We start from the raw sequence: 17,149 nt of genomic DNA on the forward strand, positions 1-17,149 counted from the left end.
TCTCTCCACAATCTGCGCAACGTTTTTTATTGCAACAATAGGCGGCCGTGTGACCGAGTTGCATACATTTGTTGCATTTCATTACCCGGGGTACAAACAATCGAACAGGTAAACGAAGTGCCCCTATTGCAACGTAATTTGGAAGAGCGGAACCCTCAAAAGTCACACACGAAAAGAGTTTGTCCGATTGAGAATTATTTTGTCATTTTTATGTGACACAGATTTCAGTCGATCGCATGCAAGAATCTTCACAGTTTTTAGTGTGGAGTTCTTGAAGCGACCGACACCATCGATTATCTCTTTTCGGGTCAAACCCTTTTCAGTTATTACGCCGTCTATTTCGACGTTGCAACAGGGTACGTATACACGATACTCAATCGCAAAGAGGTCGCAGCGCGTTATTTTGTTCGCTTGGGTCCTGCTTGAGACGACAACTCGTAGTTTGTCTGGCCCCATCCGTGTAATTTCGGTAACGTCAGAAAAATGTTGAGTTAGTTCCTTCGAGATACGAATGACATTGAGAGGTTTGGATTTTCGTCTAAAGTACACAATGAATGGGCCTTTGGAGCCTTCAGGGTATTCTTTAGGACGAAAATCCTGTTTCTCGTCGATTTCCTCATCTTCGGAACTATCAACTTCGTAAACAGAATTTTCTACCTCAATTTCTGCTTCATCCTCCTGCTCTTCAGGAGGAGGTTCGGTATCAGAAATATTCAATTGCGTCAACGGGGGGTCCTTTCCGCCCTCAGCCATATTAGAAAAATCGGCCAACTGTTCGATATGAACAGAATATAATAATTATCAAAATGAATAAGTAAAAAAAAAATATTATAAGGTTATGCTGCGGATAATATTTATATTAATTTATTTTATTTATATAAAATTCTAAAATGAAAAAAAGTTTCAATAAAATTTCAACGGTAATGTAACCAAGAAAAAATAGACACCCCTAATGCCAACGTTTGCCGATTTGGTAAACACACAGATGAACAATGGTGTAAATCGAGCACAGATGGTAGAAGGAATGATAGGAGGACAAAAGAAAAATAAACTTATACTTGCCGCTGCTGTGTGGCGTGTGTGATAAATCTGTCTGAATTGTATCCTCTGCGTCTCGGTCGCGCACCACTTTGAGCTTCGCTCTACTCGCAAGCGCAACCGATGAAAAAAAAACACAGTCTGATTCGATGTGGAAAAAACACCTTTGTTGGATCGTTTCGAAAACCTATCCTATGTATATGTATACATATGTTCACATGTTATTGATATAGAATAGTGCGTAATTTTTGCAACTATGTCACTGAAAAAATTATTTAAATAAAGCTCAATCTTGTCCATCCATATAAATCCAATGCAGCGATCTAAAGTTGGAGGCAGTTTCACTTCAGCTGAATAAATTCACCGGAAATATAAATATATCCATTATATAAGTTCACGCTTGTGTAAAGGTTGATGCGATTTTTGTAAATTTCATCATATTTCTTCACATGAATATATCACTAGTCTAAACCCACAGTAAGGATAGGAGGTTCAAAATCTGAATCTTTAACGTTACGTTATTTGTGTTACGCACCTTCCTGCTTGGTTCTATTTATCGAGTATTTCCACCCCACATCGAATAATAGGTGAGCTTTGCTTATTTCATTCTCTTTTCTTCCCTCAGATGGAGCTGTGAAAGAGCTTTCGTGAATCATGGTTTGCGCATGGATGTCACTAGTATAGTTTGGTAAAACATTCCAAACTGTAGAATTTGAAATTTGAAAATTGATTTGAACTGATTTTTGAAATGTATAACGCAATTTTTTGGTCGAAAAAGTTCCAAGTTGTGTTCTGAATACAAAAAGATGAGAACAAATTTAATTCCAAGCATTACTGTGGTTCGAATGGAAATAAGTTTTAACGAGCAACCGAAGCTATTCATTGATGGATTTATTGAACCTGTGATTAATTTTCATTTATCATGCTATTCCACAGAATTGTGTCATGCGACTTTCGAGTAAAACAATCATAGCCACTTATTGAAGATATCAACAATTGGTGCAATCGGTATCTGAAGTAGAGCACCATTAAAAATACTGGCGCACGGTAGTAATTTTGATTAGCGCCAGTATCAGTTAAGCCGAGAATGATTCCACACCTAATCAGCGTGTTAGTGCTTCTGAGCGCGGTTTTTGGTACATGTTCTTCCATATCAATTTTGAATTTAGGATGACAATTTTTATTCGCAGCTGCTCCGAAGGATTCTTCGTCGAGGATTGTGAATGGCACGGATGCACGGATCGAAGACTATCCTTTTATGATTTCATTGCGAAGTAAATCGGGGCGCCATTCCTGCGGAGGGAGCATTTTAAATGAGCACTGGATTCTAACAGCGGCTCATTGCGTTGATTATTACAATACCGTGTTTTACCAATCAGTTCAAGTTGGGAGAACTGATATTAACGAGAATGTCGACGATTCTGTATACCTCATTGACGATGTGGTAATCCATCCATATTACGATGAACTAAATAGCTTTGTCAACGATGTAGCTTTGATTAGACTTAAGAAGCCATTGGAGTTCAATAATGTCATCAAGCCGGTCACGTTGCCAAAAAAATGGTATGAAGTTTCGGAAAATAACTTGAAGGTTACACTCATTGGATGGGGCATGAATGCGACCGGGGGTTCTATCCCGACTACATTACAAAAAGTAGATTATTTCATCACTCCCAATGATGGATGCAACAACATTCATGATCGTCATATCTTTCCAAGCCAAATTTGCGCAGCCACTCCCGGAGGAGGCAAAGGACAGTGCAGTGTGAGTAGACGAAACCTGTATCAAGATTGACTGCATACTTGAAATGTTAAATTATTTCCAGGGTGATTCTGGTGGCCCCCTTCTTCAAAATGGAGTACAAGTTGGAATCGTTTCTTGGAGTGTCAAACCATGCACGGTTGCGCCATATCCGGGTGTGTTGACCAAAGTGTCCTATTTTCTTGATTTCATTGATGAGAATATTTACTAACGGGAACGTATCACTTAGATAATAAAGAAAATTTATTCAGACTCGGTCAAAAATGGTCAATTCTGTTTGGATTTCTCATTTTTTTTCTGCATATGATAGTGGCTGACTTTTTATTTCTAAATTACCAGTTATAGTTAAGACTCAAAACTCGTGAACGTGCAGTCTGATTGCCATATATAACGCTTCTTCGAACATTCTTCTCCCCTCCACGTGTTATGTAATTTGTGCACGACGTCTGAAGAAAAAGTGGAAGCAAAGTGGAACTCTTTCATCTTTAAATACTGCTGATTAAGTTCGTTGTAACCGTATGCTACTTACCAAATCTTGTACACAGTGTTGGAGTTATAAACTGTGAGCTTTTTCTTCCTCAATTCTGATCAAATTACTATTGTGTTTACTTTTGATTTCCATTAAGGTTTTGCGTTGGTTTACCTGGGAATTCAATTCTTCAATATTTCACGAGGTTTTTGAATAATATTCAGTGTTCCCTCAATTTCATCTGTACTGGAAGGGGTAAAAATGTTTTTCATCTGTACCATCGAAAATATTCGTTGCAAAAAAAAGCATAAATAATAATTCTCTTCAAAATACACTGGAGACACTTTTCACATGGCGCGTAAAAAACACTTTATTTCCAAAATCCGCGTGGAAATAAATTGCGTGAATTTCAAAATCCATGTAAATATTTAACAATCAGTGAGTTATTAGTTTAAAATGCAACCCATATTCTAACAATTGATTAACTGATTTTTTTTGCATGCTACAATCATGATATCTGTTTCTCCTTTTAATTCTCAGCTACTAATCAGTGATACAATACAAAACTTATTTCGTGATAAGTTACATCAATTGGCACATAAAATCGCGTTTGATACGTGCCGCGTAAATTCCTAAAAACGCGTAAGAAGAGACTTCAGTTTATTAAGATATATAAGATATACATTTTAGTCAGCGATTCTCTAATTTATGTATCTCACCCCAAAGGTGTTTTTCCAGATATATTTTAATGTACCCGTCTACTGCTACAACATCCTTTTTCAACGAGAATCGCAACGACAGAGTTTAATTTCATCTTCTAATTGGCCATTTCCAAAGCATAAGGCGGATGAACTTTACAAAAAAAAAAGTCACAGGAGGGTTGTGTCCGAGACAAGACCGCATAGTTGACGTAGGATTCCGTTGGGCTATCTGTTCATTTTGGATATGTTGGAAAAATTACATCGGTAAACTCTTTGATGATGATTTGGTGGCCCTGAAAAGGGCCGTTTTGTTTGGTTGTTCGGTATTGTTTGTTCACTCCACCAGTGTTTACCAAGTGATGATGATAGAAGGATGGTAAACATTCGTTGGATGGTGCGTATCAGATAAAAGATGCCGAAGTGGAACGAGATGTGATGAAAATCGCCTTCTGTGATCCTAGACGAGATGCCTCCTGTATTATGTATTGATAAAATAAAGAAAAAAAACTCACCAATGTAATATAAGATAATTACCAATACCGAACACAATTATTAATTTTCATCAGTAAAAACTTGTTACTTTAATATAGAGAAAACATATTTGAAATGGAAAACGTAATTTTCTTTTGTAATTTTTACTCACTGAGCAGGGTAATTTTAAAAAATCAGGGAGAATGAAAATCAGGATAAATCAGGATAGCTCATATTGGGTTGTCTGAAAAGTTAATGTCGATTTTTGGGAAAACAAAACATAATTTTCAATCAAAGCATTATAACTTAATTTGATATCCATAGTTCTGTTTCACAATCAAGCCATACATGTGAGAAACAGGTTGCTTGGTAGTAGCTCAAAATACAGAATCCATTCCATGTCCCACCAGAAACAGAGTATATCTTCTTCCGGGCGAAGACCGGATATATAAAATAATTAATAAGCATGGTATAAATCCTCGCATAAGCGGAAATGCTAGTGTTTCACCTGACTTTTTGATCGTTTATATTTTTTTCTAAAAACCTACAGCATCACTACAGTCAATTGCAGAGAAATTAACATTCAAATTTTCACTGAATTCATCATCCATGTTTCGGAGTGAATCTTTACTCAACAAATGAGGGAAGCATATCAGCAGTGGAAGACTTGTTGAATTTTTCCTAATTTTTATGATGTTTAGTACGGTTATAGGTATATTTACCATAGTCCCATCATTAAAGAAGATTCTACTTTGAATCAGACGAACAAATTATATATTTAATCTTTTTATATTAACTGTGGATTCAAAAATTTCCTCTTGAGTAAATTTACACTATGAAACGTATCCCTACTTTAATAACTCTGGGGATACATCTACATACACATTATCCTCAATAAACTAATGTTGTTCTTCAAACTTAATATCGTTGTAATTTCATAAATTCGTCAGACAATCTGGTTTCATTAAATTTTCTAGCACTGTTTTGGAAAGCCATGAAACAATTGAGAAACAAAAGTTAAGTACAGCTTTGCGCCTAGAGAATTTAACTTAGTTTAATATAAAGGGTTTTCCATTTCGGGCTTCCGAAAGTATACAGCCTTGCGCTGACAACCGTTTGACATAGCTGTCAACCAAAGCGTCATATCGTTAGTTGAATGTCTGCCATTTTACAATATGGATCGTTTTAGCATCGCATAACGTGTTAATTTTGTTAAATTATACTATAAAAATATTGCTGCTATGAAAATATTGCTGCTGTTGCTGCCAGTGTGGAGGATGACCCGGATGTTTCGATTCCACGGCGTGCTCAGCAATTGGGCTTGTCAAACACATCATTGTGGCGAATTTTGCATTTGGACTTGCACCTACATCCACATGAAGTCCAACTGGTACAAAAATTAGAGCGTGGTGCCCATGGAATGCGTCGGGCATACGTCGATTGGGTGAACGAACAACAGCAGCAAAATGCTGAATTTTCGCATCAAATTTTCTTCAGAGATGAGGCACATTTCGAGCTCGGTGGCTATGTGAACACCCAAAATTACCGTATATGGGGCTCAGAAAATCCACACGTGATTGTTGAGAGGCCATTGCATCCGCCAAAAGTCACTGTTTGGTGCGCATTTTGGTTTGGTGGAGTCATCGGGCCGTATTTCTTTGAAAATGAGGACGGCGAGACGGTAACTGTGAATGGTGAGCGCTATGGCCGCATGTTAATCGATTTTTTTTTTGCCACAAATTGAAGATATGGATACGGATGTGGTTTCAGCAGGACGGCGCCACGTGCCACACAACACGACCGAACATGGCCATATTGCGAACGAAATTTGAGGGACGCATAATTTCGCGTTTTGGTGATGCCAATTGGCCGTCCAGATCATGCGATTTGAACCCGCTAGACTTTTTTTTGTGGGGTTATGCGAAAGACCGTGTCTATGCCAACTCTCCGCAAACTCTTGAACATTTGAAAGACAACATTCGTGAAGCTATGACCGAGATACCGCCCCATATGTGCCGAAAAGTCAACGAAAATTACCTGTTCCGGATCAAGGTGTGCGAGGAAGCCCTAGATGGACATTTGAATGATGTTGTATTTCACACATAATGGCATAAACCAAACTTTAATTTGAAATAAAAGTTTCATCGAAATTCGAATTCTAAGTGTGTTTTATTTCAATTTTCTTTTGGAATTTAAAGTTGGAAAACCCTGTATATACAAGTGCGAGCCGGAAAATTATCATGACAGAAAACTTTGGCATGGAAAACCAGTATATTGATTACGAATATTGTAAAGAGTACAAAAATCAGGAAAAATCAGGATCATTTCAGAAAAATCAGGATAAATTGAGTGTTCGTCAGGATATCAGGGAGCGTGCTAAAAAGTCTGGGAAATCCTGAAAAACCAGGAAGGTTGGCATCTCTGTATCTGAGTGTTTATTCAACACAATGCGAGCTTTAATTGGACTAACAACACCTATATTCGACTATATGTAGAGCATATTTTATATGTCTATATGTAGAGCATATCTTCCTAATATTTTTTCACTTTTCCAATTTTTCTCGCCGTATAAACTTTCCTTGGGTGAGAATGAACACAACAAAACAGACAGCTTAAATCGAAAGACCCGTTCTCGAGCAGGAACACATCTCGGTTTTTAATTATGAAAATTGAAATAAATCGTTTCATATATCAAGTCATTTTTAACACAACTGCTACCATATACAATTTTACACCTATTTTTCACAATACACGATTGGTCATTGATATGAAATTTCACGAAGCAACCAACATTAAAGTTCCAAATTTAAATTTAATTAAATCACCTTACTTTCAATGTAAAAATTCGCCCGACTTGCATATATTTCCAATGCCGAGATCACCCGGATACCATAGTTTTGATGTCTCTGTAGGAACAAAAGCTCCCTCTACTTACATGTATTTGCAGTGTCGATTTCCCCAGGCAGCTTGATTTTGATGTCTCTGTAAGGGAACACATTTCGGCAGGAACGAAAGTTCTCCTTCTTTCATGTATTTGCAATGCCGATTTCCCCCAGGCTGCTTGATTTTGATGTCTCTGTTAGGAAACCGCCGCATGTGTCGTCAATTTCAACTAATCAAAAGAGGGTATTTCCGTTAGGATAGGGGTTGAGATTTTTCAGTTGATCGATAGTTAGTTTCATGACATATATTATTTTCTTCAATATAAAAAATTGTTATGGAGTGCCGAAATCGATTGACGCGAAAATTTCATCAATCCATCAAGAAATGACTGAGCAATAAGCGTTTGAAATTAGACAATTTTTACGATGTGCTCGATTTTCGATTTTCAATTTGTACCCCAATATGTTCCCGAAAGACGTAATCCTACGTCAAAAGAAATAATTTCTTTCAGTACATGTACTGACAATCAACAAACAAATTGCGGCGTATGGTCAACTTGTCTATTGTTCTCGCATCTAAATGTATTTCATTATGTATTGCTGTTATTGTTTCACCGGTTTTAAGCTGATAGTTCAACGAAATTACTTTTGTGAATAAAAAACTGATCTTATAACCGCCCTGAACTCCCTCTATCATTTTGACGTAGGACTACGTCTTTCATTTCTATACCGGGGTGTAAAATCAAAGTTTTGAAAACGAAAGCGTTACGCCGGAGACCGAGATTTTGAGCGTTAATAGCTCCTAAACAACTGAACGAAATGGTATGATAAACACTTCATTCGAAAGATAAAATGTCTACGCGTTCTATACTTGTTACTTTCTGATCCAAAAACTTGTTTCAATAGTCTTAAATTTGCTTTCAAAACAGGCTATTGAAATCACCAATCGGTATATAAGCGAGCGCCGCTTGGAAATCCACTCAGTTCTAATTGAACAGCGATTGGAGCATGTTGTCGCTGTTGTGGTGAAGCTCTTCATTTATCATGAAAGCGCGGATGAACGGTGTCACCAAGAGATTGTTTGTGCACCTGGCCAGAAGGGAGGAGAGTGATGCCACAAACGGTTCCCCGGGAAGATCTCGAAGCAGCCGCTACACACACACACATACACACACATACACGGGCGGAATTCTTTCCGTTTGGATGCCGTTCAGCATCGAGAAAGATCCGGAAAATAATCTGCCAGTTCCTCTGGGAATTTAAAAATACATTCATGTGAAAGAGTTTATTTCGATGTTTTCTATCCATATAACACTGTGACCAAATATTTTTCAATCAAGTGCCATTAACAGATGGTTATCGAGTTAGCATTGACCACTGGTGGGCTTCCAGTATCGAGGAAAATGTGGAAATATCTTTTTAGTTTATTTTAATGTTTTCTATCCATGTAACACTGTGACCAAATACATTTGGTTTTGTGATTTTTCAATCAATCGCAATTAACAGGATAGCTTCTGAAGATTATTCTTCCCCATCAGTAGGATATTTCCGTATCCAATATTGGATCCATAAAACCTTGTGCCTCCAACGTAACGCTCTCGTTTTCGAAGTTCTCCAAATATTCATTCATTCAGAATGAATTCAGATTCAACTTCAAACAAATGATCTCTAAATCAACGATAGTCCTACGTCACCCTTGCGGTTATACCATAGATATAACCCACTTCCTGTTTTTTCTGTTTCGGATTTGAACAAACGAACTCATTCTTCTCTGCGGTTTGTTGTTGCAGTTCAATATCATTGTGGTGAACCCAACATTCGTCAATAGCTATGAATCGATGGACAAAAGCAGTTTTACTCTTTTGAAAACAGGCGAATCCGGTGTTATCCGACACCAACACGAAGGTTTTCCTGTCACAATTACAGATCCCTTGCCAAATCATTGTTTTTGTTTTCAAAAACTTTGATTTTAGTTTGATAGGAACTTTGCTCTGAACAAAATCTTCATTTTTTTTGTCCCGGGATATGTTAGACGTCAACCTTTGCATACCTTTGCTCACTTACTCGTTAGGGGAAAAGGGGGGAATTTGGACCACCTAAGCAAATCGCCTAATATTTCCAAACCAATACGGTCTAAATAAAAAATGTCACATTGTATACTGAGCTACACTTGTTTTATCTCAATCATAAAATAAAAAATATATACCATAAAATAAAAGAGACGATTTTTGGACATTAAAATTTGATGCGGGGTGATTTGGACCGCCTGTGGGGTGATTTGGTGCAGTGTGTGTTTCATCGAGAAAAACATACTTATGTTTATGTAAAGTATTTTGGGATAATGTTACAATCAGTAAAAATGTTTTGGGATCGATACCAGGTGTCTTGGCCAGATTCCAGACCAGAACAATTGGATTGACACCACCTCGAATTCTGCATGAATCTTTTCTCTGTTGGTCGAGCATTTTCAAACACTTTTAATGCTTGGTCAAAGAAAATCCGTTTTCGATGGCCTGCGTTGCTCTTTCAAGCTCCTCCTTCTTCCAACCTTGTCTGTCCATCCTCTTCTTGTAATTCAGCGGCATCTGGAATCAATTAGACCTAAGAAAAATCTCAAACCTGTAGGACCAATTCACCCCACAGAGACGTGTCCATGTCACCCCACACAACACGCAAATGCAATTAATTTCATTTATTGTTATCAAACTTACAGTTTCGCTACATCAAATTGTTCCTCTTCTGTAGGCGAACAGAACTTTACTGCACAATACACGAAAAGTTTGTTTAATCAGCGGGAAAACCCTTGAAACCAAGATGGTGGAGGTAACAGGTGGCTCGTAATTTACACTATTTAGAAAAGACGTATGAGGGATGGCAAGACGAAAAGTTTGGATTTATTTATGTTATTTCTTACGTTGGTATGGTTACATTTGATTTCGTCGAAGGTATTTGAAGCAGTATAATAAATAAACAGTTGTCGTTGAAAATTGTAACCTAGTAACCTTTATGCATATGCTTCCGCCAGCTGGCTCGGTTAATGTGATTCAGGGAATGCTTTGATCGTGGTACCTCCACTGGCGTAAAATTTGCAGCTTTGTTTTTTGTGTTGGTTCATAACGGCAATCAACCGTGCCGGCGAAACTGTAGTCAATGTTTAGTGTTGTTTGGATACCATCTATGTAAATAAGTTCAAACTTACGGGATACGTCCGAACGGATATTCTGACATTACGTTTTACCTTCCACTTCACTTTCCATGCTTGAAACCACGATTGGAAAACTCACATTTTTTGACGCTCAAAGTACTTGATGTATTTATGCTACCGTTTCCCTCTACTTGTGAAGTTTTACCAAAGTGTTTTTACTTCAGGTACATACGGTTCAACAATAGAAGAAAATGACATTATAGAAAATCCAAATGGAGCCGTAATTTTTGAGATAAAGGGGTGGTTCAAATCACCCCGTGTTACCCTACTACAGGTAAACTTCGATATAACGTACATTTCACTTTCAAAATTGTACGTTGTATTGAATTGTACGTTATATCGAAGCATGTGAGTACACAAACGTAGTCTATATTACATTATTGTGTTGCTGTTTTAGTAAAGATAATAAATAACTTCAATCAGAAGACGAAGCCGGCCTTTCTCATGATGTTTCCCTTCGTACTGTTGATTAAAGCTTGATTCATTTAGAATCCGGAATCACAAAAACAGCTGTATTTCGGAATTGATTGAAGGTACAAAACTTGTTTTAGCATCACAATTATTCTATCAGAAAAAAAATATTGAAAAAAAATTTCCTTTACACTTTGGAAATGTGTACGTTATATCGAGTGACGTTATATCGAGGGTACGTTATATCGAAGTTTCCCTGTACTTGTAACCCTTTCGTAGACCGATTTGCCGCACTACAATGCGTTGTCTGCTGCTCTTTGGAAACTAGCATTTACAGCAGGGTTTCTTAAAGTGGGGTCGATATAGGGTCGATGAAGTCAGAAAAACGTTCCCTTTTAATGAACACAAGTTCTTATATGAAACTTGCAAGACACTGTATAAGTTGTGTAACGTGAACCGTCTAATTATAAGAAAGTCTAATATTTTAGTATAAAGTATTGTTGTTGTAATTTGCACTTGAAATTTACTGAATTCTATATCTATTTATTGATGAGAAAATGGGTTTACTTACTAAACCAACCGCAAAGTTTTTGAATTCGTTAGTAATTGTGTATGTATTGGTTTTAAATTTTGTATGAATAGATGAAGATGAAGATAAATTAATTTTAATTTTAAAGAATGTTGCTTATAGGGGTCGATAGTATCACTTAATTTTGGAAAAGGGATCACTTGCCCAAAATTGTTTGAGAATCAGGGTCAAAAATAGGAAGAACGGTACTCCCACTCACCAAGTTTATACTGTCAGCTGTAATTAGGGCGACCAAACGTACCGTTTTGAATGGGACAGTACCGTTTTTTCGACTATTTTTTAATGTCCCGTCTTTTTATCAATCTGTACCGTATTTTGTATGCAAAGGAAAAAATAGGAAAAAAAATATAGGAGGTTGTGTTCAAGACACGACCGCATTGTTGACGTAGAACTACGCTGTGGTTTAATTCAAATCGTTTGTTCATAACTGCGTATATTATTTTATAATGTTACGAAAATTTTAAAATGACCATTCTACCGGTTTTGTCGCCCCGAAATGTTTTTTATTGTAGAATCATTTGACGATAATTGTTCGATGATTCATTCTTGTGCTCGCAGAACAATATATGCTCGAGATAAGCGCAGCTGTCATCCTTAGTGGAGAAAGTTTTGCTACTGACAAGCGAAACCAAATCAATACAAAATTCCAGAAAGACATATAATTTCGTGGTGACTGAATAAACGAAATAAACTATCTGTTAATCTCAACAACCTTGAAGAGAGTAGCACTGCTTCATTATGATCAAGATAAGCGCAAATTCAATCCTAGTTGGAAGCAGTATTGCGACTGGCACGCGAGCCCAAATAAATTAATAACTTAGTATAACTTGTTGAATAACTTGATATATTCCCAAATAATTTTTTGGTGCACAACCTTAACATCTGCTTCACCATAGCGTCAGTTCAATGCATTGATGACAGAAAACGAACAATGTTAACTGCTTGGAAAAAGGCTGAATAGTTGCCTCTGCAGAGAGATTCATCACTAATACTCTAGCGTAAATATTTTCCTCTCGCTATCTACCCTCATTGTTTATATTTATCATTACGACTCCATAATATGCAACACAAAACAATCGCCAATCATAGCATAAAAAATTAGGCGATTGTTGCATCGTTACAGGGCCAATGCACACGGGAGCAGATACAAATGGGGTTTCAGCGTAGCGAAGATGCACTATTTTTAGGTACGGGTTATGAAGCACGCACGTGTGGTGGATGCCCGCCTTAACGATACATTCAAGGCGCGCGATCAGCAGAATTAGCAAGAGTCCAAAGTTCCGAGAACAGGCGATTGCGATTTATGCTGACCGCGGCAGAAAGTGTCACGTAGGCATCGCCGCATGCAGAGTTAATAAAATCATTCTTACACCTCAACTCATGGCGAGTAGTACATTTCTAATACCACGTCCCTCGATGTCTAAGCTGTACGAGTAGACTTCAAATCATGGCGATCCTTCGCCAGTCGAGTAAAAAGTTAACCTTTTTAACAGAGTAAAAGTTGAGTTTTAACAGTGCAAAAGTTGAGTGATAAGTGGCAGAAGAAAAATCGATCACGAGCCTCAGCAATCGAATGCATCAGTTGCAGCACAGCACCCTACAGAGGAAGCTAATCTGATCGAGTTATTTCGTTGACTTGAATCAAGGAAAATTAAGCTCGTCACCCCGAACAGCATTTACCATTTTTGACAATACTATTAGTTTTATTATTGATAGCGGAGCATCGTGCAGTGTTATTGATATAAAACACATACCTGAAAATGTGAGAATAGACAAACAAGATATAATCTCAATTAAAGGAATAAATGGATTAACAAAATCCGTTGGGTCCATCAACACTGTATTGCAGTTCGGTAATGACTATTTCGACATTAAATTTAATGTTATTCCAAAATTGCCGAGCAGCATAGCAGGATTGATAGGCACGGATTTCTTATTGAAATATAAAGCCAATATTGATTTTGAAGCTTTAAATTTGACATTAAGAAACAACCAAAATACAGTGAATCAGATACCCCTAACACTTAATGGAACTGTGTCGATTGTTATACCACCAAGAACAGAAATAACTACCAATGTAAAAACAAAATTTTGCAACACGTGTGTGCCAAATGTATTTATTGCAAACTCAATTGGTCAACCCTCGAAAGGTACTATACCTGTTAGGATAATCAATTTAAAAAATAAACCAGTAATAATCAAGCAACTGGAACCGAAGATAACATCAGCTGAAAAGTACAATGTTATCGAATTTAAAAAAACAAGAGAATAATATTGACAAAACACGAGCGGAAAAACTATTGGAAGAATTGAAACTTAGTCATCTATCTGGGGATGATGAAAAAACAATTAAGCAAATTTGTCTGAAGTACTCAGATATATTTTGTGTAAAGGGAGATAAACTTGGAACCACCAATGTTTATTGTCCTTCATTGACCACCAAACCCAATAGTCAACCAGCGTTTAGTAAACAATACAGACTACCAGTCTCACAGAAGAATGAAATCTGTCGACAAATTGACAAAATGTTAGAGGAAACAATTATTGAAGAAGCCAAGTCAGAGCGGAACAGTCCATTATTGCTTGTACCAAAAAAAATCAAGTGATGATACTAAGAAGTGGAGATTATATAAAAGTCAACACTAGTCTTCAAGATGATAAATTCCTTCTTCCAAATATTGAGGAGGTGATTGATTCACTAGCAGGTGCGCAATACTTTACTCATTTAGATCTGTCGCAAGGCTACTACCAATGTAACCTAAAGCTTGAAGACAGACACATTACTGCTTTTTCAACGCCGTCGGGCCAATATCAGATGACCCGACTGCCGATGGGACTGAAAACCAGCCCATCCTCTTTTTCACGATTGATGACCGTAGCGATGTCGGGACTTAATTTGGAAAGATGTTTAATCTACCTTGATGATATTATTGTGTTTGGTAAAACATTTGACGAACACAATAAAAATTTAATTTCTATATTTCAAAGACTTTGAGAAGTAAAATTGAAGCTTAATCCTTCTAAGTGTAATTTTTTGAAGCAAGAACTGCTTTATCTAGGACATTTTATTTCAAAAGAAGGTGTCCTTCCTGACCCTTCAAAAATTGAAACTATAAAAACTTGGAAAAGCCCTTCAAATGCTGACGAAGTTAAACGCTTCGTAGCATTCGCCAACTATTACAGGAAACACATTCGAAACTTTGCTGAAACGTGTATTCCATTAAACTTCCTTACGAGAAAAAACATTCCATTCAATTGGACTTCGGAATGTGAAACAGCATTCCAAAAATTAAAGGAACAATTTATAAACCCACCGGTGTTAGATTATCCAGATTTTAGCGAACGAAATATTTTTAAACTACATACTGACGCCTCAGGTTATGGTATAGGTGCAGTACTCAGTAACAATAATGACAAACCAATAGCCTTTGCAAGCAAGACGCTAAATAGCGCAGAAAAAAATTATTCAACTATAGAGAAGGAACTTTTGGCTGTGGTTTGGGCAGTCCGACATTTCCGTACCTATTTATATGGGCGAAAATTTGAATTGTACACAGACCACAGGCCTTTAGTGTACCTTTTTATATTAACTGACCCTTCAAGCAGGCTGACGAAGTTTCGTCTAGCTCTTGAAGAATACAATTTCGATGTCTATTACAAAAAAAACCTTTTTTGAGAACGTAGTAGCGGACGCGCTATCACGTATTTCAACAGCTGAATTGAAAGACATGAATACAAAATTAAGCCAAGATGCATTCATAACAACCCGAATGCAAGCTAGAAAAGAAAAATCGGAATCTTCCACAGGTGATGTGATCAATGGCCATGATACTTCACATGGAAAGAAAGCTCAAATTAAAATACAAGATAATGATTTTCAAGAGAACATAACGTGGATCCCTGAGAAAGAAGAAATAATTATTAAACCAACAGAATCCTTGGTATCGTTACGACGAACAATGGATAAACTTGGAGCAATATGCAAAATTAATAACGTCGACGAATTATACATAAAAATCAACAATGAATGTGCGCACAAATTCTATGAAAAAATAATAAATCATGATTTAATCAAAGGGATACCAAATATAATTAAAATCTCAAACAAGGTGAAAATTATAACGGACGAATTAACTAAAAAGTTGATCCTTAATGACTATCATTTGTTGCCAACTGCAGGACATGCAGGCATCAAAAGAACAATAAACACGATCAGACAAAAATACTACTGGAAAGGCATGAGCCAAGATGTAGCGAGATTTGTTAAATCTTGTGTAAAATGTCAAAAATATAAGTCAATCAACAAAGAGAAAATTCCTATGACAATTACTACAACAGCTGGCGCAGCGTTTGAAAAGATTTATTTAGACCTTGTTGGACCGTTGATTCCTTCAGAAGGTTATGAGCAGTCTTGGTAATGGTTACCATCGTATCACTAATTATGGTGACGTATGTGCTGTGTCATTAATGAACATCGTAACATGATCAGTCAAAGTACCGTCGACCTAAAAATGTCATACGACATTTCGGTTTTTTTCCGTCTTATTCATTAGCTGTTCATCGTCCCGTAATTAAACAACAGTGTTCACGAGGAACGCTCACCGCTTGAAACGTTCATTCAACACATTCGCACTTGATAGGGAATAGTTTGTCGGTTGCTTTGATCTAAACAATCCGTTTAATAGCATCCATCGTGTATGGATGTGTGAGTGAAAAGGTGGATGTATGTGTGCAGCTACGCTTGAACCAGAATAAAGAGAGAAGAAGAATGCATACCACTGCAGTTTTAATGTCAAATGACATTAAAACTACAGTCAAAGTAGCCGGAATTAAAGGATGGTTATGAGCACGTATGGTAGAATGGAAATAGCATATTTTCACCGCTCTTCTGGGTACGTTTGACAGAAAGAGAGAATATATAAACGTTCAATTGATTGTCGTGTTTGCTGCTGTGCGTTTATTTCAGAGGTGACTGTGGGAACCAAGCAATGCTTTCTTGGTCACATTCGCAATACATATTGAGCTGTGACTGTCGCGCAAGAGCAGTATGCGATGGTTGAGAGAAATGTCGACCGTTTACAACACTGGTTATGAGTATATCTTGACAACGCAGTGCGAGTTGACAAAATTCATTACCGCAACTCCAATAAAGGACAAAGCAACTGAAACAGTAGCCTCAGCTTTCGTAAAAAGCATCGTATTAAAATATGGCGTGCCAGAGAGGATTGCGACTGATAGAGGAACAGAGTTTATGTCGGAACTGTTCACATCAGTTGCAAAACTCCTGAATATTGAAAAACTAAATAGCACAGCATACCACCATGAATCAATAGGAGCATTAGAAAACTCACACAAAGCACTTGGAAATTTCTTAAGAATCCAGTGTGATAACAAGTTATTTTCATGGATAGACTGGGTACCATATTATGAATTTGCCTATAATAATACGGTTCATTCTACTACACAATTTACACCTTTCTATCTCGTGTATGGCCAACAGTCTAGAATGCCATCAAACCTTACAGACAACAAACCTGAACCTATTTATAACTTTGACGATTATAGTAAACGCATGAAACTACGACTACAAATATGTCACAACGAAGTAAAGGAAAGATTAA

General features: G+C 37.1%; 1 protein-coding gene across 1 annotated transcript; it reads left to right on the forward strand.

Annotated features, from left to right (window-relative positions):
• Positions 1–2,034: 2,034 nt before the first annotated feature.
• Positions 2,035–3,064, forward strand: LOC129768841 (chymotrypsin-1-like). The gene is made up of 3 exons (XM_055770765.1): positions 2,035–2,174; positions 2,229–2,803; positions 2,865–3,064. Exons 1-3 carry the CDS (start codon positions 2,126–2,128, stop codon positions 3,009–3,011), a joined length of 771 nt encoding a protein of 256 aa, XP_055626740.1. The 5' UTR covers positions 2,035–2,125; the 3' UTR covers positions 3,012–3,064.
• Positions 3,065–17,149: the final 14,085 nt, after the last annotated feature.

The sequence above is a fragment of the Toxorhynchites rutilus genome, chromosome 2 (assembly GCF_029784135.1).
Source record: "Toxorhynchites rutilus septentrionalis strain SRP chromosome 2, ASM2978413v1, whole genome shotgun sequence".
NCBI lineage: Eukaryota > Metazoa > Arthropoda > Insecta > Diptera > Culicidae > Toxorhynchites > Toxorhynchites rutilus.

Bases quoted from the DNA above. Each gene is read 5' to 3' on its own strand.
- LOC129768841 (XM_055770765.1), top strand. From the start codon at position 2,126: ATGATTCCACACCTAATCAGCGTGTTAGTGCTTCTGAGCGCGGTTTTT. The intron at 2,175-2,228 runs GTACATGTTCTT...TTTTATTCGCAG, and splicing joins GCTTCTGAGCGCGGTTTTTG to CTGCTCCGAAGGATTCTTCG. The intron at 2,804-2,864 runs GTGAGTAGACGA...AATTATTTCCAG, and splicing joins GAGGCAAAGGACAGTGCAGT to GGTGATTCTGGTGGCCCCCT.